At 37.9% G+C, this 21,601-nt stretch overlaps 1 protein-coding gene across 1 annotated transcript in view; it reads left to right on the forward strand.

The window, feature by feature from the left end:
* Gpr137c (G protein-coupled receptor 137C) overlaps positions 1-21,601 on the forward strand; it is a 65,290-nt gene that overhangs the window by 10,514 nt on the left and 33,175 nt on the right. Inside the window, exons 2-3 of the mRNA XM_021181561.2 lie at positions 13,488-13,531; positions 15,101-15,329. Of these exons, the coding sequence (XP_021037220.1) occupies positions 13,488-13,531; positions 15,101-15,329 (273 nt within the window). The remainder of the gene's footprint in view (positions 1-13,487; positions 13,532-15,100; positions 15,330-21,601) is intronic.

A 21,601-nucleotide genomic window follows, 5' to 3' on the forward strand; every position in this document is an offset into this window, starting at 1 on the left:
TTAGTTCCCAGTTCCAGGCTGTAGTCCATCACTACAGGGAAGTCACAACAGTGGGAGCTTGGGGGCGTTGGTTATATCCAAAATTAGGAGCAGAGAATAATGAATGTTTGTGTGCTTCTAATGCTCAGCTCACTCTCTTCATTCAGTCCAAACCGATTAGAGCAGTAGTTCTCCACCTTCCTAATGCCGCGACCCTGTAATACAGTTCCTCCTATTATGGTGAACCCCAACCATAAGATTATTCATTGCTACTTCATAACTGTAATTTTGCTACTGCTGTGAATGGTAATATAAATATCTAATTTGTAGGATATGTGATATTGGCCTCCAGGAGTTGAGACCCACAGATTAGAACTGCTGGATTAATAGAAGACCCCACCTTCAATGTGGATCTTCCCATCTCCATCAACTCAATTATGAAAATCTCTCATAAACCAGCCTAGTCTAGACAGTTCTACATTGAGACTCCCTTCATGGGTGAGTCTAGATTATGTCAAATTGACAAGCAAACTAACCATAACACAAAGCATTAATTACATTTTAATACTCATCAGTGTTAGTTCAAATGAACCTTGAGCAATTTATTCATTTCATCTCAAGTCTAACCGGGTATATATGAAGTACCATAGAACACAGGATATCTCATAAACATCTGCCTTCTACTACATTATAGGTTGTGCCATGCCAGAGTCTGGTTTACACTGAAGGACATTTTGCACATCCTTTATCTGCTTTCTAGAATAAGATGTAGTTAGATATTTTTAAATTATATGTTGTTTTGTTTTAAGAAAGAATCTCACTGTATATTCTTGGCTGTCCTGGGAACACTTATAGACCAAATTGGCCTTAAACTCAGCAGAGATCTGCCTACCGACTGCTGGAGTTAAAGGCCGACTAAAGGCACGACATCCAGTGATGTTCTTACAATCTAATTGACTTACAGATGCCAGTTTATCAGCATATTAATCACACTGTACAGTTTGCTTTTCCAAACTTCAGTTCTTCAGAGGTAAAAATACTGTCTTTAAATTTTGTGCTATTTTCTCTGCTACTATGATGGACTTCCCAATTGTTGATTCAGTTATTTGGACTGCTTTGAGATGATGTAATATATTTAACAAGAAAGGTTTTTTTTTTTCTCCTTTGCAACCATCTATTAAATTGTTTGGACAAGCGTTTGCTCATTTTCTTTCTCTCATTACGTGAAGCTTCTGAAAGAACAGAAAGTTGAAGACTTAGATTCTAATTCAGATTTTGACAAATCTATTCTGAAAGAACATTTAATAGCAGAGCTGATAGAATAACTTGTTTGAGTAGATACATATATTTAGCAGCAAGAGGAAGGAAAGTGGAGAGGTCATGTGATGACCTACTAGGAGAATTACACATAAGTATGTCTTAAGAAGAGTAAACAGACTAGCATCAGTTAGGATTAAGGAACCTACTTTAAACAAGTTGTGGCTTGTTTTTTTTTTCAGGTTTCTAAACTAGAAGTTGTCAGAATCCAGCTGGGACATTAAATATGGAGGAGTGGTATCATTAAGAACTTGAACACTGCCATGTACAGAAACACATGCCTTTAATCCCAGCACTCAGGGCAGAAGCAGGAGGATCACTGTGAGAAGCCATCCTGGTCTACATTCTGAGACTCAATCTCAAAACCAAACAAACAACCAGGCGTGGTGGCACACACCTTTAATCCCAGTACTCGGGAGGCAGAGGCAGGGGGATTTCTGAGTTTGAGGCCAGCCTCATCTACAAAGTGAGTACCAGGACAGCCAAGGCTATACAGAGAAACCCTGTCTCGAAAACCCAAAAAAAAAAAAAAAACAAAAGGCGAGCCAGAGAGATGGCTCAGCAGGTAAAGGTACCTCTGACAAGCCCAGTGACCTGAGTTCGGTTCCCAGGGACTACATGGTAAAAGGAAAGAACTGACTTCCACAAGTTGTCTTCTAAAGTCCACAGAGTGTTGAAGCTGTGTGTCGCTGCCTGTCTATCTGCTTGCCTGCCTGCCTGCCTGCCTGCCTGTCTGTCTGTCTATACATACAAATACATAAATAAATGTAATAAAAGAGAAAGAAGTCAAGATGAATGATATAAACAACATCCCTTATTCTTCTCTGTTCCACAGGATTCCCTGTGTCTGATACAACCTCATTGTCTCACAGAAATTTATATTCTCCAGTGTTTTCTTGTATTTGCAAAAGCACTTTTACCATTTTCTTGACTTTAAAACATGAAAGACTATATGAACAAGCACTACAATATAGGGTATTTGCCACTGGAAATTTTATTAAAGGACAAAAGAATTTCAGTTTCAAAATACATGTAAATCTATTTTCTAGAAGCATAAATCTTCACTCTTAAGAAATTCTACATATTCCTTAAATATAAGACACATTGACATCTTCATCAAACTTTCCATGGTAAATTAATGAGCACTTTATAGTAATCAATTATGTTTAGTTTTTTTTTTTGAAAGTTCACAAATTCTCTTCTCATCCATAAACTTATACTTTATTTCTAAAAAGTTTAGCTGTTACTTTTCTAGAGCATAAAGGGTATGCAAATCATGGTATTTATAGAGCATTATACTTTATTAAGCAGACTTGTGACTATATTTGCTTGGGCATATTAATTATATAAATCTTTAACAACTAATAGCTGGCTCCTTTAATGATGACACTAAATGAAGCAGTGTTTGTCACCCTGAAAACTTACTAGGAAATTAACTTTGCTTTTTCTCCTTTTCTTTGTCTCTCTTCTGTGTTTCTGGAACTCTTACATTAGGTATTTTGCATCCTATATTGAGCTTTTACTTCTTTTTCCTCATCTATATTTACAACTGCCTTTTTTTCTACTTTGGGGGAAAGATTTTCTTCTCCACGTACAGCCCTTCCCCTGACTTTGTCATTTCTTCCATGAGTTCATTTTTTTCTTGGCGTTCTTTATTAATAGCATTTTGTGTTTCATGAATGCATTATCTTAATCTGCCTGAGTATAATGATCATTTTTGTTTGCTTGATTTTACTTTCTTTTCCTTTTTTCTATTTGTTTTGATCTCATCTTTTATTAGAGACTCTGAGGCTCTCTGGTTACATATGGATTACAGTTCATAATTAGATCAAACTAATCATGTGGGTGAGGCATGTACACCTGACCTGTGTTTAGGGGAAGTCTGGGGTTCTGAAACAGACATAGGGCCTTAGATCTTCCCTCTTCCATTGATCAGATTCCTCGGGGGAGATATATTGTAATCATTTAGAGGATCGGAAGTTCTAAGAATAGACTGAGGCAAGAGACTTAGAGTAGAGGACACTACTTAATCCTGGTGTACACCCTCACTCTCCCTGTTTTTAGTGTGGTGTCACAAACTTAACTGTGCCTGGTACTTAAATGTTATATTTTAAGACAAAAACTTTTAGCTGACTTATTCATAGAACAAATACACACATAGAGCAAATGCCTGCCAGAGTAAAGACAGGTATTTTCCCAAGGAACTAGAGGGTGAGATTTATTGATTTACCTCACAAGCCAGTATTATTAATTATCCCTATTTTACCTGCCCTAGAATGATACTGATTCTTCTGGCTCATGTAGCTTTGACAATTCTGAAATGTTTATCAGCTCCTTGCTCCTGGTTTGGGAGTAATTTAACTTGGTAGTCATAAATTGTGATGAGTTTCCAAAATCACCATTAGACTTGGTGTTTTATTAGAGAGACTCACAATTTCGCTCTTTATAACAGTGAAAAGATACAGATTAAGTTCAGTCAGGGGTAAGCCACATGGCTATAAAGTCTATTCTCTACAGTTCTTTCCTAATGAAACTTCAAAAAAAAGAGAAAGAGAGAAACTTCACAGGATATACTTTAACTCATTTGGCATCAAGTTGTAACGACACACCTGAATTGCTGTCTACAAAGAAGAGACTTAGACATTACTAGGGGTTTGCCAGGTAAGCAGCTTCTATCTAACATACAACTAAAATTCTAGACTCTGAGGGAAAGGTCCAGAATATAATATAAACCATATTATTTTTACAGTTATTTGTACCCATATCTTTTAGGAAATGATAGGAACCCTCTTGAAATCCAGTTGAAAATTGACAGAATGGGCCAGTCTTACAAGCAGGCTTTCTGAGCAGTGTATAAACACTTACACAGGCATGTGCATGCACGCAGCACTTACTTTCTTTCTAGACTCGAAATTTTGTTTTTGTGTCCTTCCACATTCTTTTTAAACTCATGAGTTTATACTTTTCATGAGAGCATCTTTGTTGTCTTAGTTTCCTGTTTTAGGTAAAATATATATATATATAAGTCTATTCAATATTTATCTGGAAATTTATTGTTTTAACACTTCAGTTTGATTATATAAAATCATTTTAAGCAACTTTTTTATTAATCACTTTGTTTCCATTTCAAATGTTTTGCCCCCTTCCTAGTCTCCCCTCCACAAAACCTCCACCCCATTTCCCTCCCCTTTGCCTCTAAGAGGGTGCTCCCCCATCCACCCACTCCCACCTCACCCCTCCATCATACCCCTTCTCTGGGGCATCAAGCCTCCACATGACCAAGCACCTCCCCTTCCACTGATGCCTGAGGAGGCAGTCCTCTGCTACATATGTAGCAGGAGCCATGGACCAGCCCATGAAGCTTTAGTCCCTGGGAGCTCTGAGGGGTCTAGTTAATTGATACTGTTGTTCTTCCTATGGAGTTGCAATTCCCTTCAGCTCTTTAAGCAACTTTAAAGGAGAGAAAAGAAACTTTTAAGAACACAGTATACTAGATTCCTAACCGAGATGCAAGAAGACATTATATCCTAGAAAGAAGAACATGAAAATATAAAGAAAAATAGAAGACAGAAGCTCTTTTATAAATATATGATTGACATGGAAAAGAAGGTATTCAGCTTAAAGCTGAAGTAGCTGAAACCTCATAATCTTTGTGTAGTCAACAGCATTGGTAAGCTTGGGAATAATGCACTGCTCTGCACAGAAATTTGAGCAGTTGAGATGGAGACTAGAGATAACTGCTTCTGTGAGAAAATTCTACATAGTTAGATATGTATGCCTAGCTATTCACCATGGAAAAGAGATTATATTTATCATGATTCATTTTAGCATGAATTCTAAATTTTATACAGATAAGCTCTCTGGTAAAATTTTTATTTCAATTTAACAAAAGTGAGAAAAATTCCACAGGAAAGTGCTTGTCCTGTAAGAATTTCAGCACTTAAACTATCTTCAAAGCATCATGCCCTACATGCCAGAGGGATATATAAACAGTGCATACCTCCTGGTTAAACGTTAGGCCATTCAGTACGAGGAAAGAGAATACCATGGACTAGTATAAACAAACTAAAGAATAACAAAAAATTACTTCACCGTTCTGCAGACTGGAAAGTCCATGGCTCTGGCAGACTTGTCTAGTGAGGGCCCTCTTTGGAGCATAGACAGTGACTGACTTCCCACTGCAACCTCAGGTGCTAGAAGACAATGGAACCCTCTGTGAAGCCTCTGTTACATGAACACTATGTCTTCATTTATGAGGACTCCATCAGTGTGATCTAAGCATGCTCCAGTTGCCTCCTAGCACCTTCACATTGAGGGTTAATTAGTATCTTAACATAAATTTGGGGAAATGTAAGCATTCAGACCATGACACCATCTTCTAACTTTGGGTACTTACAATAGTAAACTTATATAGGATATATTCACACATAAAATATCCTAAATTCACCTCCCCTCTGAGAAACGAAAGTAGAATTCAAACATCTGCATTTTAAGATGGAAACTGCTTCAGATTGCACTTGAATATTATAAGGTAAAATTAATAATATTTAAATCTTTATTAATCACCAAACCCTGTATCAGTACTTTGTTTTTTAATATTTTCTCTATTGACATATGTACTTTGAGCAAACAGCCTCGTACCTGCTTACCTTTCACTTTCTCACCCTTCTTTCTGTTGAACTGAACTGACATACTATTTACAATCCTAAACTTCAAATAATCTGCATAAAGCATGTGTTAGTATGTTTTATGAATTTTCTTAACTATCTTAACAAATTGTATATAATTGTTAAGCATATGTTTTTACAGTAACTGTATTTTCACTCAGGATTAGATCTTGTTAGATGTAGTTGCAAAATATTAGGAGTCTATTGATATTAATACTACATTGTTTTTTTAATATTCCTATAATAAAAATATTATTTAACCACAGATTAAATGATGCATTGAAATATATTCTGCAAGTCCAGGTGGTAAGTGACTTTTAAATCTGTTTTATCTAGCACAAATCCCTCTTAGACCCATTATTCCTTAATATGAATTACCCTTCTAAACCAGCCCCCACTCTCCTCTTGATAAGATCTTTTTAATGGCCTGTTCTGAACTGTGGCTATTCCCAGATGGCTCTTAGTGGCTTTTGTAGCAGGGAGACAGTAAGTCTATCTTATGCTTCTCAGTACTCTTCACTGATATTATGCCTTCATCTCCTCTCTGAAGTCTGTGCCATTTGATTAGGTCATTGTTGAGTATAATAATAACCTGGACCTCCTTGGGTGAATCAGCACTTTTGTCTTGCCTTGTCTCCCTTGTTAGAGGACCATTTTCTTTCTCTTTTTCTTTTTCTTTTCTTTTTTCTTCTCTTTTATTGGATACTTTTTTAAATTTACATTTCAAATATTTATCCGCTTTCCCCTTTTCCCCTTCATAAGCCCCGTATCCCATCCCCCATTTCCCCCCACTTCTATGAGGGTGCTCACCCACCCACCCACTCTTGCCTCCCCACCCTGGCATTCCACTACACTGGGGCATTGAGTCTTCACAGGACCAAGGGCCTCTCTCCTTCCATTGATGTCTGACAAGGCCATCCTTGTATCTGGAGCTCTGGGTCCCTCCATGTCTACTCTTTGGTTGGTGGCTTAGTCCCTGGGAGCTCGGGGGTGCTGGCTGGTTGATATTGTTGTTCTTCCTATGGGAATGCAAACCCCTTCAGTTAATGGAAGAGGACCATTGTCAAAGCCCATGTTGTTAACCACCAAGCACCTCAATTCAGTGTTTTCCCAAATGTTTCCATTTCTGTTTAAACTATTAACAGAGCCTTACCTTGAAATGGTTCTTTAAAATGGAGCTGTTCTTTCTAACCAGGGTTTTCTCTCTTTTCTCCTAGACTTCTTCAATTCATTTACCTGTTTTCCACCTCCATCCCTCTGGTTATCTTACTCCTTCTTTCTCTGTTCCATGTTATTTTTCATCTCTTGACATTTTGCTTTGCCAGACGAGGGCAGTCAGTCATCAGAAGAAATTCTTCTCTTGAGTAGTTTCCACAGCTTAGAGTTCTAAATCAGTACCTGAAGACAGCCTCATTAAACCTGAACATTCTATAGTAACAGCCACTTTTCCCTATTCAATTATTTTAGTTTTAAAATAAACAAATCTTGATGGCTATGTCTGCTGTCTACTGCATCTGTGCACCTTACTATATTCTTTTAAATACTTCTATTTATGTTATTCATGTTCCAAGCTCTTAAATCAAACATTCTTCTCCAGATTATACTTTTATATTGAATAGACTTTTATAGAAAAATAGAATCCATTTGCCAAATTTTTTAATCCCACTTTATATCAAAATGTCTCAATCTGTAGTATAAATTTCTCATTTATTACCTTTGCTTATTTGTAAGCAGACATGTATTGTGAGAGAGAGAGAGAGAGAGAGAGAGAGAGAGAGAGAGAGAAATGGCGGAGCCCTCTCCCTTTTATCGAGGACTGTCCTCCGCCTCGGACGTGTCACTCCCTGATTGGCTGCAGCCCATCAGCCGGAGTTGTCGTCACGGGAAAGGCAGAGCACATGGTGTGGAAAGCTACCCCGGCACATGCGCAGCTTGCTTGTTTACTACTTAGAACACGGGTGTCAGTGCCATCAGCGCCATCTTGTAATGGCGAATGTGAAGGCGGCTCCTTACAGACATGTGTATATAAGTTCATGGGGGGACATGTTATAACATACATGACGATCATAGGACAACCTACAGGAATCTGTTCTTCCTTGCAGTGTGCAGTCCCTATGACAGGTAACTTTAACCACAGAGCCATCTCCCTCGCCCTCAAATGTTTTTAATGAAGTGATGATTTATAAATTATTTTCAATGTTCTATATAGACCTCTTCAGTGTATCTTCCTTCTTGTGTGTATTTGTTCTGCTGGAGTAGTCCAGCTTTCCTGGAACTCACTTTGTAGACCAGGCTGGCCTCGAACTCAGAAATCCACCTGCCTCTGCCTCCCGAGTGCTGGGATTAAAGGCGTGCGCCACCACGCCCGGCATGAAGGGCCTTTTTTTTTACCTTGCTTGAAATATAACAGAGTACCTGTCAACATTTTTATACTATGCCAAAAGAAACGTAAGACTCATAGGTCTGAGAAAAGGGCCATTAATTACTCCAGTCTTTTAAAAACAGCTACCCAGGCAGGGCTTTATGTCAGGTCTCTGGGCTCCAGTCCATAAGGCAACAACACTGTGAGGGACCAGGATTACCTGCCCACGCACTAGGGTATGCTGCAGAGGAACCCTTTTTTGCAAGGTATTAGTGACATACCAGTCACCCAACCAAATGCTACCTTGTTCATCATTTTTCACTTTTCATGAAATTGCACAAGGGCTATAATTCCCTTTAACTCTAAATCATCCTGCCGGTCCCTGTGACTGATCTAATTCTGTTCCTCTTCCTTGCCTTAGCACTCTTGTTTGTCATTCTTATGCTTTTTAAATCCTGTGAAATACGAAGATACCACAGATAGTCTCATCTTTGTTCCTCATGCATCTGCTACCTGAGTTTCAGTTGTCAGCTCTGCAGGCATCTATACTTTCCTTCATACATTCTAAAAGTCACCATCTTTGTATCTATTTAGATGTGATAAATTTTAAAAATAAAAGTGAAGCCCATGGTCTGATTTATTTCGTTTATTAGTTTGTCCTTCATTCTAATAGTTCTTTAGATTGAAAAGTGAGTAACAAACCAGGCAGTGGCGGCACACGCTTTTAATCCTAGCTCTCGGGAGGCAGAGGCAGGCTGACATCTTGAGTTTGAGGACAGCCTCATCTACAGAGTGAGTTCCAAGACAGCCAGGGCTACATAGAACTTTGTTAAGAAAGCCAACAACAAATAACAACAAACTATTAACAGTTATGGTAAGATGACCCCAAGCCTGGCCACCTGAGTTCAAATCCCAGAACCCACGTGGTGGAAGGAGAGACTCAACTCCCACAAGTTGTCCTCTGACTTCTCTGCACATGTCATGGCACATGCATACCAACATGCTCATACACACAAATAAATGTGATTTTTAAAGTTAAATTTTTTTAACCTGGGAAAATGATTTTGTAAATTCAGTAATATCAATGGTATTTAATGAAACAAATTTACCTCATTTCACTCTATGTTCAATAGTCACAGAAGAATCACCCAAATAGAGTCATATTACAGCTTGTAACAGGCTAAACAGTATTCCTCTAGGACTTTATATAAGATCTCTGTGTAGATGACCTGCCCTTCCAGCCTCAAATTCTTCCATCTTTCCAAACTTCCCTGTACTACACCATAACACCAAAGTACTTGCTTTGACTTGAATACATTGATCCTTTAAAAAGAATATTTTCTGAACTCCTGATATAAAGCAAGCATTGTGCTATAAAGTGAGGCTATAGATCTAAGTAAATTGTGAGTTTCCTCAAGAAGCAAGTAAATACGGAAATAAATTTCATAAAGTATGATCAGTAATGTAATGACATGAGTACTCTCTTTCCCTGAGGCACTTAACCAGACAATAAAAAGTGTGGTGAAATTTGTTTCATGATCATAAAAGTACCTTTCCAGGTAAAGTACAAATATGTCTGAAGATATACAAAATTGATCCTCTTATTGAGAAGTTGTATATATTTCAGAGTTGACAGATCATAAAATTGAAGGCAGGAACTAAAAGAATGTAAGGTGGGGTACAAAGCCTTTCATTCAAATGCACACATATTAAAGTCTGTGCACTTTTTCCTGGAATGGTATTATGAGATTTACAAAGACAATGCTGTACTGTAACTCACTCAGACAAGAGTCAATTGTAGATATTAAAACTAGTAAATAAACCTTTGAAGGATAAGATAATTACAAAGTTTTAAGTACACCTACATATAACACTTGCTAGTTACAATGTAGAAAAATAGTTACCAACAGTGGGAAAACCTTACAGATTCTACCTCAACTAGTTAATCATCTAGTTAGCAAGGTAGGAATTGAACAAAACACCATCATGAGTCACTGATGAAAAGGGTTCTTCATCATCACTTCTGTGGCATTCCAGCTGAAAAGCATAAGCCCAGTCCTAAGTAAGCAGCCGAAACATCCAAGCTGGAGAAGCATATCAACAAGTGGATATGCTGAAGAGGTAAGGGAGAAGAACCACAAAATTTTTGAGTAATATTACAAAAGACAAAGTTATAATAGATTAAAGGACACTAAACAAAGCCAGGTGGCTGGGAGGTAAAGATCCATGCCACCAAGCCAAATGACATGAATTGCATCCCCAGAACCCACATCATGGACAGAGAAAACAGATTCCAATAAGTTATCCTTTGACATAACACTAAATAATGCACTTGATGCATAATTCCTGATTTTTCACCATAAAGGCATTATTGGGATAACTGTAAAATATTAATAAGGCCCGAACATTGCATAATAATACTATGTCTGCCTTTGATCCTAGCACTCACAAATCAGAGGCAGATGGATTTCTATGAGTTTCAGGCCACCCTCGTTTAGATAAAGAGTTGTAGCCAGTCAGGGATACATTCTGACACAGTATCTTTACAAACAAAAAGGACTAGGAGCATGTGTTGCTCTGGGGTCAGTGCCAAGCACCACAACCATCCAGAATGCTATTTCCAAGAGTCTCACCACTCACTGCTGACCTCTATAGGCACCAGACATACACATGGCCCACATACACTCACTAATAAATAAATAAATAAATAAATAAATAAATAAATAAATAAAAATAACTTGAAAAAACAGTTGTTTCAGCATTGAATTTTATATTAATGACGCTGAAGAGGTTGTTCACCACATAACAGCACTTGCTGCTCCTACGGAGGACCTAGGACCATGTGGTCACTCACAACCATCAGTGACCCTAGTTTCATGGGGTGTAATGCCCTCTTCTGGCCTGTACAGGTACTACCACACATGCAGACAAATCTTTAAACTTTGTATTTGTAATTGTGTGTGGATGCATGTGAACTTACTTTTAAAAGGAAATGTACAATGATGTATTTAGAGGTAAATATACAATGCAGTATTATGTCTTAATATTTTACATAGAACATGATATAGCAACATTCACAAAAAACAAAAATGTAGAAGCTAATACATATCTAATGATGAGTGAGTACATAAATTAAGTTAATATATATAATTTCCTTCCTAAGACTGACTATTCATATATATATATATATATATATATATATATATATATATATATACATATTATACATACATACACATAGTATTTGTGTATCATATACATTATAATTACATATATGTGAGTAAATATACATTGTATATGTGTATAATCTATACGTATATACATAGACATGTGCATATCTGTATATACACATATATGTATAGCCTTAGGAAATAAATTCTGACACAGATGAATCTTAAAAGCATCTTCTAAATGAAATAAGTCACAGGATTATTATTGGATAAATCTAGTTATATAATTGGGAGTTAAATTTATAGATACTGAAAATAAAATGGTTGTAAGAGGTTGGAAATAAGAAAAAATGGGAATTTTTTTTTTTGCCCCCAAAATGGGAATTTTTTAATGGGCTTGACAAATGGAAAAGTTATTGAGGCTAGTGGTGATGGTTGCACAGCAGTATAAGAGTACCTAATTCCACTGGAGCTGATATTTTTAAATGGAAACACTGTAATTTTTTAATATATGCATATATTCACACACCACAACCTCAAAATTAAATCACTTGGGCACAGAAAAGGAAAGGAGATAATGGAAGAGTTATCTTCTAAAGAAGTAGACGGAAAGTTACAGTGGACTTAGAGAAATCAGTTAAAAGACTCTTGAAATAATCCGTTGTGATAATGAAGACAGAAAATGGATGAATCTGAGAATGATGTAAGGAGAGCAGCTTAGACACTGACGGGATAATGTCTTAGGCTCTGCCAGACATTGACCTTTCGGTACATATTGGTGTGTTAGGCTAATGCAGTAGCTATGACTAGGTCTAAGGACCAATTCCTCTTCGTAACTTTCCTTTAAGAAGCCCTGCCTTGCTCTCTAATCTCCCTTACTTCTTACCCTTTCCTGAATTCATTCTCTTTCTTGTTTCTAAATTGTATGATAGTCCTCTGCCTTTTTACCCCAATATATCAAAATAGGTGGTTTATCGTTTGCAGTGAGTTTCTACAAAGTGTAAGTAGCAATTATATTTATGACTCTTTGACACCTTGCACAGGACTGGGTTTTCCCCACTGTTTTGTTTTCTTTTGTCTTTGTTTTGAGACAGTCTAACTATGTAACTCAGGCTAGCCTGAAACCCTGCATCATTCTGCCTCTGCCTCAGCTTCCCACTTGCTGGGATTATGGGATATGCCACCATATCAAAAACATGGAGTTGTGGTAAGTTCTCAAGAAGTATTAGAGTGAAGTCAGTAAGTCCCTGAGCATTTTACAGTATTTGTGTGCATAACATTCTGGGTTTTCTCTGATTTCAAACCACCAAAACTCATGCCATATTTCATTATCCTGTAACTAGTCTTCCCATTTTAATTCTTTACTCCCTCTGTGTATGCCTATATGTTAATACCAGATTAGTGAAACACCATGCTTTGGAATGTCTATAGAAACATTCAATACCTTCCCACTATCTAAAAAATATAGTTCAACTTTACTAGTAAGAAAATGATCTTTGGGGAATATAGCCCTATTGATATTAACAAGCTCTATTTTAGAACAAAACATGACTAATAAGTTTAGGGTAGGAGTTAGAGAGATGGCTCGGTCGTTTAAGAGGATGTGGGTTCAGTTCCCAGCATCTCCAGATCTCATTGGCTCACAACTCTCACGGATCTCATGTCCTCTGGCCTTTAAAGTTGCCTGGCACAGACATGCATGCAGACAAAATAGCCATTCGCATAAAATCCAACTGATTTATTTTTTAAAATATTTACGATAGATGGCAAGCCATCCACCATAGAATCTGCTTCGTAGAAAGAGTTCATACCTATTTAAACTAACAATTTTGTGTGATATTTAAGGTAGAAATTTAAGTATTTGGATATCTTTTTTTTCTTCACAGTAATTCAGCTGAAAGCATTGAACTCTATTAGAAGCACAAAGTCAAAGTAAATTGAAAAATATCTGTATTACACTTGTTTTCAAAACTCTTTATGCTCTCTTTATAGGTGATATGTAAAGTCAGATGTGCCACTGAACTTGACAAACACAAGTAAGTTTCATGAATGTCAGATTCTATGCCTAAAAGATCTGTAGTTGTCATTTACTTACTTATTTTATGCATATTAGTGTTTTGCCTGCATGTATATCTGTGCAACACATGTATGAGTTACAGGCAGTTATGAGCTATCATGTGGCTGTTAGAAATCTAACCAGGTCTGGAAGAGCAGTCAGTGCCCTTAGCTGCTAAACCATCTCTCCAGTCTCCTACCCCAAGTAAGTATTTTTAGCAGTCGGTTGATTAAAGGCGAAAGGAGGGAATTGCTGAGGGTGCCTTTTCAGTCTTAGAAAAAATTGAGTCATTGGTCAGTTCAAAGGAAATAAGCACAGTAGTTAACTTTCTCCCTTCAGCCATGATAGCCATGAGGCTCACGCTCATGCCCGCCCGCCTGCCTGCCCTCCCTCCTTCTCTCCCTCTCCCTCCCCCTCCCCCTCCCTCCATCTTGCTTTCTCACTATTATCCCCGCCCCCTTCCCCTCCTGGCTCCTCCTTTCTTCTTGCCACACTGTGTGTCCACATATGCAAAAGCTAATGCGTATCATTTTCCTGAGCTAAGCAGTGTTTCTGTACTGGTTACTCTCAGCAAAGGGAACAGAACCTGAGGCCAGAGACGGGAGTTTCAGACCCAGTTCTCCTAACTCAACTCTTCTGTGCTTTGGTTTCCTAAACTATTCTGATTCATGACATAAGATAATCTCAAGGTCATTTTTTGATTTTAAAATTCTAAAGCTATTCACTTATTATTTAGTTCAGCAACTCCGTAGTTATAAAAAAAAAAAAATCATGACTCCCCATAATGGTGTTAAAATGGCTCAAAATTTTTTTCAAATCCAGAAATCAATATTTATTTTTACACGTGAGATTATTTATAAGATAATGACTGTCTCTGACTCCTAAGTGCTGGGATTAAAGGTATGCACCACCATGCCCGGCTGAGTCTGTGCATCTTGAAATAGTTCTTATACTAAGTTCATAATGGCTAGCATGCCAAGTAACTATGGGAAATTATTAAATTTGTGTTTAATGAAATTATAAGCATTTTAAGCTGAAAGAATTCCTTTTTATTGGTATTTTTATTAGATATTTTCTTCATTTACATTTGAAATGCTATCCAGAAAGTCCCCTATACCTTCCCCCCACCCTGCTCCCCTACCCTCCCACTCCCACTTCTTGGCCCTGGCATCCCCTGTACTGGGACATATAAAGTTTGCAAGACCAAGGGGCCTTTCTTCCCAATGATGGCCGACTAGGCCATCTTCTACATATGCAGCTAGATAACACGAGCTCTGGGGGTACTGGTTAGTTCATATTGTTGTTCCACCTATAGGGTTGCAGACCCCTTCAGCTCCTTGGGTGCTTTCTCTAGCTCCTCCATTGGGGGCCCTGTGTTCCATCCTATAGATAACTGTGAGCATCCACTTCTGTATTTGCCAGGCACTGGCATAGCCTCACAAGAGACAGCTATATCAGGGTCCAAGCCGAAAAAATTCTTGTCCCTGAAATAACACTAATTTCTCAATAGCTTTATAAACATCAGATAAACTATTTTTTTTTCTTTCAGAATTCTACTGCATTTGGGCTTTATACTGGCAAGCCTCCTCTTCTTAGCAGTGAACTTGACCTGTGCAATGCTAGTCCACGGAGATGTCCCAGAAAATCAATTGAAATGGACTATGTTTATTCGAGCACTAATTAACGATAGCCTGTTTATTCTCTGTGCCATCTCTTTAGTTAGTTACATATGCAAAATTACAAAAATGTCATCAGCAAATGTCTACCTCGAATCAAAGGTAAGTATAGTTCTTAAATGTGCCTGAAAGCCTAATTTTAAATCCTAATCCTAAGGATCAGACCTTAATGGGAAATTGTTGTTCAAATTGGTTGTGAGCATTAGCCTTCAACAGCTAAAATATCTCTCCAGCCCAAATTTCAGGTCTTCCTAAACAATTGGGTGTTTTTCTGTGACTCTGCATTAGAGGCTAATCAAATGAAGTTAAACTAGAACAGATGTGAATGAATCAACTGCATCTCACCCTCCTCCTGGGACAGTGCTTGGAGGCATTCAGGATGGACCAATACTTGACAGGCGGTCACAGGCTTTCCTATAATATAGACCCTAACAAAACTAGGCTGTCTCAAACCCCTGGATAGCATTGTTTACCTTTATACCAAAGTTGGGAAGGCACCAAAATCCACATGATGTGTGCCCAGACAGACCTCGAGGGTTGTATGCTGTTAAGACCTAAAGTCCCTATGAGGTTGTCTAAAACACAGAAGCACTGCAGCAGGGCTTCTGCTGTCTCCAGGTGTGCTGTGTATCTGAGGCAGGATCAAGCATGCTTCCTTTTGAGGAGCAGAAAATTATGAAAGTGTTGAAGACGCAAACATAGAGCCAGAAAGTGATAAAATATGAAGCCTTTTTAAGTAACAAAAGTCAAGGCTTGTTCCAAATAGAAAAAAAGTATAACACTATAGAATGAACTTAAGATTGAGTCCAGTAAGAGCAGTAGTATTGCCATAAAAAGTGCTTACCAGATAATGTGTACATACACTTGGGTTAACAGAGTACTATACCAAGGAGATAAAATCTTGTTTATTTGTGTGATGGTTAAGAAGTGATATTTCACTCTATATTATGAAGTCCATATGGCACTTGAAACTGTCATGTCTTTTCCATATGATACTTGAAACAGTCAAGCTTTTTCCATGTGGTACTTGAAACAGTTATGCCTTGTTTCTTTTTCTTGTTTTAAAAATTACGTAAATGTTGTCACTAATGAAGAGCCGAGGAAGTTTCTAATATTAATAACTGACAGTGTCATTGGATAGAGATTGTTTTATCACAGTATATATGTGGCATTAAGTATTAGTTTGTAGCTATGTAGATATTGGGGTATAGATACATATCTGAATATATCACATATATATGTGAATGCATATGCATATATATATATATCATATATAGATGTATATTCTGAAAGAAACTTAAATAATTTTGTGTTCTCAACCACATTCAGGTAGGTAGGTAGGTAGGTAGGTAGATTGATAGATAGAAAGATAGATAGACAGACAGATCTTTATAAATCTTTTAAAGTGACTTATAATCACTTCCCAGAAGACTCTCTGCTGCATCCAGGCAGTGCATAATCTTGCTTTTACTTTCTCCCTGTAAGATCACTTGCCTCATTTGTGTGGCTTTTTTATTGTCCTCTAACATTATACAGTAATGGCTGTTTCAGTCAACCAATGCCTTAAATGATCAACCAACCAATACCTATCAATCCACTGCTGCCAGTTTCACATCAGCTTTCTCGGCAGCTCCAAGAGTGTTTTCTTAAGGCTCAGACTCAGTCTTGCACTTTCCTCTTTCTAGTCTTCTTCCTTTACATATATTGTGATACTAATCTCTCAGACGAATCATATGTATCGTATTTTCAAATGACATGTAATCTGCCTCCTGCCCTGACATCCTTGAACCACATCATCCAGAATTGCCTCCCCTATTTCATGTGCTCTGTGCATGTTCCTCTCTTCCTCAGCCTTAGAGACCTCGTTTAACCCAGTCTCTGCTCTCAGTCTCTGCAACCAAATCTAGACAAGCCGCCTGACTATCTGACTTGTGCTGAACTTTGGTGTCTGGGAGCTCTTAACTCTTTCTGTACACATATTGTGTATGCATATATGTAGGATCTAAGTACAGTGAACCCACTGCCCCTGCTGTATCTTTGCAAGGCTTTAGAATGTAAACACATTTGTCTCGTAAACTAACATGGGTAAGACAGTTAACTGAGGAACAGTTGAATCTCTAGGATCGTGGTGCCTGGGTTTTACCAACACATAATTTAACCTCTCTGTAACTGTCTCCATAGAAGTGCAACAAAGATGAGACAGTATTGTGTGGGAAATCACAACATCTGATCTGGCACGAAAAATAGAAACATTAGCTGTTATTATCTTTATCATTATTCTTTGGCATAGTTCATAGGGAACTTATTAGAAAATTTGAACAAAAGTTTTAGATAGCAGTTTGGGGAAAGGTTATTGTTGCAGGAAATCCCGCAACAGGTTGTTCTTGATATTATGTTTGTTGTTTTGTTTTAACTTTCCTGAATATTGTTCATTAGCTGGTTTTATCCCCACCAGGTCAGCAGTCTTCAGCCTGACTGTTAAAGCTTAGCAATATGAAAGAATATAATTTCACAGTTTTAAAAGAAGCAGCAGTGACTGCATGTAGCTCAGCAGCAAGGAGCTTGCTCAGTACACAAGGCCTTGGGTTTCATCTCCAGCACTGAAACAAACAAGCAGCAATAATGTTACCATGGTATTTATATTTAGAACCTGGATCAAATATAACTTTATGCCCTTCTTCTTCACTACACCCTAGTCAAGAATCTTATTTTATTAAAAATAGGACTGTATAACATTTTGTTATATATCAAAATTTAACTCCTGTCTGATAGCCGTTGAAGTCATTTTTTTTTAAATATCAACTTCTAAATTGTTACTATCTTCACAAAATTGGACTAAGGGTTTTAGTAATTGCATCTGCAACTCCCTTTATAGGGAAGGCATTTAAGAGTCTTTCATGTTCATTTTTTAACACTTAATTTATATGTCGAGCAGCTGTAGCGGTACTGTGGTTTGATTCTCTTTTTCAAAGAGGATTTTTACTTGCTTTGAAAATAGTAATTACATTTGTAGCAGAGGATGGCTTAGCCGGCCATCAGTGGGAGGAGAGGGCCTTGGTCTTGCAAAGATTATATGCCCCAGTACAGGGAATTCCAGGGCCAGGAAGTGGGAGTGGGTAAGTTGGGGAGCAGGGCAGGGGGAGGGTATAGGGGACTTTCAGAGAGGAAACTAGGAAAGGGGATAGCATTTGGATTGTAAATGAAGAAAATATCTAATAAAAAATAAAAAATAAAATAGTAGTTAGCAAGAGCCAGGGATGGTAGTACATCTTTAATCCCAGCACTTTGGAGACAGGTGCAGGTGGATCTGCTAGTTTGAGGCCAGCCTAAACTATGTGATGAGGCTCTGCTGTTTACAAAAAAAATGTTAGTTACCTAGAATTTGAATCATTTATTTCTGTGCCTTCATTGTTTTCCTTAGTTGGTTGGTTGGTTGGTTGGTTGGTTGGTTTAATTTCTTACAGGTACCACCACCTTGTTCTATACGTATGCGCTTATATAAGCTATAGACATTACTTTATAAACTAATGCAGGTAGAACAGTATGATTCCTCAAGAACTGTTTGGTGTTTCTCATAACCTTATATTAGTGTAGCAACACTGCTTGCTTAACACAAACAAGGAGAGAAGGGGGAAGGGACAGTGCTTAAGAAGGCAGGCTGCACATGTAGAAGACCAGTGCTGAGAGCCCATGTCAGGCAGCTTACAGCTGCCTGTAAGCCAAGCTCCAGAAGGATTCAATGCCTCTCTGTTCTCCACAGATACCTGCACCCACATGTCCACACACACACACACACACACACACACACACACACACTAATTTTTAAAATAAATATTTTAAAACAAAAAAATATTTAGATTTCAGCCGTGTCTCATGCACTGCATACTTACTTACAAGTCAGGGTTGATAACACAGTATCTCAACTAGCTCACCTCAAGAAATTGGAAAATCAGATTTCTGTCTTCTTTAGGAGCCCCCAACTTCCATAAAAAGTTACCAGTTTTACCCTCTGCTTGCTTTTCCACCAAGATAGCTGACCTAAAGTTCCTGTATTCTAGGTTGTCGTCAGAATAAAGTCTCACCTGCTAGATTCACAAGTTTGTCAGAAATGTGACCTGAAGGGTGTACAGTCTGTTTCACCTTGTAATATGTATTTTGTGCCCAACCCTGTCTAAATCAGTGTAGTTTTTAATTAAGCCTGAGTAATACCCTGGAATAGTTGTCTTTTTCTGTCCTGGACTGTTACATCAAGATATTTAAAAGAAGTTTCTTAAAAGGAAGGTTTGTTCTAGGGGCTGGCGAGGCCTCTCCTGAGCTCCTGAGTTTCATCCTCAGTTCTGTGTCCCTTTCCAGACCCAGCTCCAGGAGATCTGTGCTCTTTCTGACCTCTGCAGGTAGCTACACATACATGTGGTGTATATTCATGCACGCCTACACACATATGAATAACAATAAAGAGGCCTTGTTCTGGTGAGTGCTAGATGGCTCTGCCATCTTGGCTTGGTGCCAAGCCTGACAACCTGAGTTTGATCCCCACATCCACACGGTGGGAAGAGAGTAAACTGTGCAGTGAGTGGTGTATGTGCTTAAGAAAACACACATTAATAAGTGAATAAGTATTTGAAAACTTTTAAAGTCATCAGTCTGCTGTGTAATGCTGTTGACGGTGTTAACTACACACTCTCTCCAAAAAAAAGATTTTTTTTTTCATTTTTAACACCAAAAGGAAAAAAGTCACCGATTAAAATTCTATCCTCAGGTTAGTATGTCTCCCATTCAGAAACAAACATGTGGTTAGCCCCTATCAATTTTTAAAAGACCCTATTTTATGGGCTCTGCCCCGGTTCTAGCTCTGTCTTATTTCATCTCATTCTTCTCCACCCACAAACATATTCTTATGTGTATTTTTAACCTCTGTGTGCCTCTGTAGCTTCTGATTATTTTGCCACTAGAGAATTTAAAATAAGATGGGATGTACCTTTGGGTATGTTATATTTCTTCCTTGGATATGTCTTTTTTTAATTACTACAGAAAGACCTGAGGGACAGTGTATTTTAGGAACTAGGAGGAGAAACTTGAGATTGAGAGAGAAGGAGGTAAATCCCATTCACCTGGCTTTGCCTAAGTGTGACCTTGGGCAATTAATAGTCTCTGAGCTTAAACATCCTTAACTTACCTGACGGATCCCTTCACAGCACACAAGAATCAATAGCTTCTGTGTGCACAACAGACTTGCTGAGTCAGCAAAAGTACCCCCTTTCCCCTTTTGTTTTTTAACAATAGCCTCAAAATAAAAAATACCTTGGAATACTCCTAGTGAGGGAAGTGAAAGATGTCTACACTGAAACCTTTAAAGCAATGAAAAAAGAAACTGAAGACAACACATGACAAAGACAGAAACTAACCGTGCTGTGTTCCAGGATGGCAGATTCGATATTGTGAAACTAAGTACACTACCAAGAGCAGTCTACGAATTCACAAGAATCCTCACCAAAGTCCCAGTGACATTCTTCACAGAGACAGAGAAAGCAACTATAAATTCATTTGGTGGCAACACAAAAGACCAAGTAGACAAAACTAAGCAGAAGAAACACAATGCCGTCACATTTCCTACCCTCAAATTACACTACAGAACCACAGTGATAAAGATATTGTGCTTCAGGAATAAAAGCAAACATGTAGACCAATGGAATATTACAGAAGATCCAGATATAAACTACATAACTGTGGACATCTAACTTTTGACAAAATTATTTCCTAAATACACTAAAAAAAAAAAAGAACCTGGCAAGACTAGATATACACCTATAGAATGAAGTTAGATCTCATCTTTTTATCCTGAACAAAAATCAGTACAAAGTGGATCCTTAATTTAAAGCTAGAAACATGGAAACTGCTATAGGAAAACACTTCAGGGCATAAGTATAGGCAACAAATTTCTAAGTAAAGCTGACCTATACAGGAAAAAGCACCAAGAATTGACAAATGAGACTGTATGAATTTCAAAAACTTCTGCACAGAAAAAATATCAGCAGAAAAAAAAAACAAGCAGCCTACAAAATGGGAGAAAATCTTTGCCAGCTATGCCTGAGACATAGATTTAACATCTAAACTATATAAAAACTGTGAGAATTCGAATACCAGAGAAACAGAACTGAAGGATGGTGAGTGGGCCAATGACCAACACATAGTTTGCAAAAGAAGAAACAAAAACGGCCAATACTTTTTGAGTGTTGGACATCTCTGACCATTATAGAAATGCAAATTAAAACTACTTTGTGGGCTGGTGAGATGGCTCAGTGGGTAAGAGCACCCGACTGCTCTTCCGAAGGTCCAGAGTTCAAATCCCAGCAACCACATGGTGGCTCACAACC

Source organism: Mus caroli, chromosome 14, assembly GCF_900094665.2.
Source record: "Mus caroli chromosome 14, CAROLI_EIJ_v1.1, whole genome shotgun sequence".
Classification (NCBI taxonomy): Eukaryota; Metazoa; Chordata; class Mammalia; order Rodentia; family Muridae; genus Mus; species Mus caroli.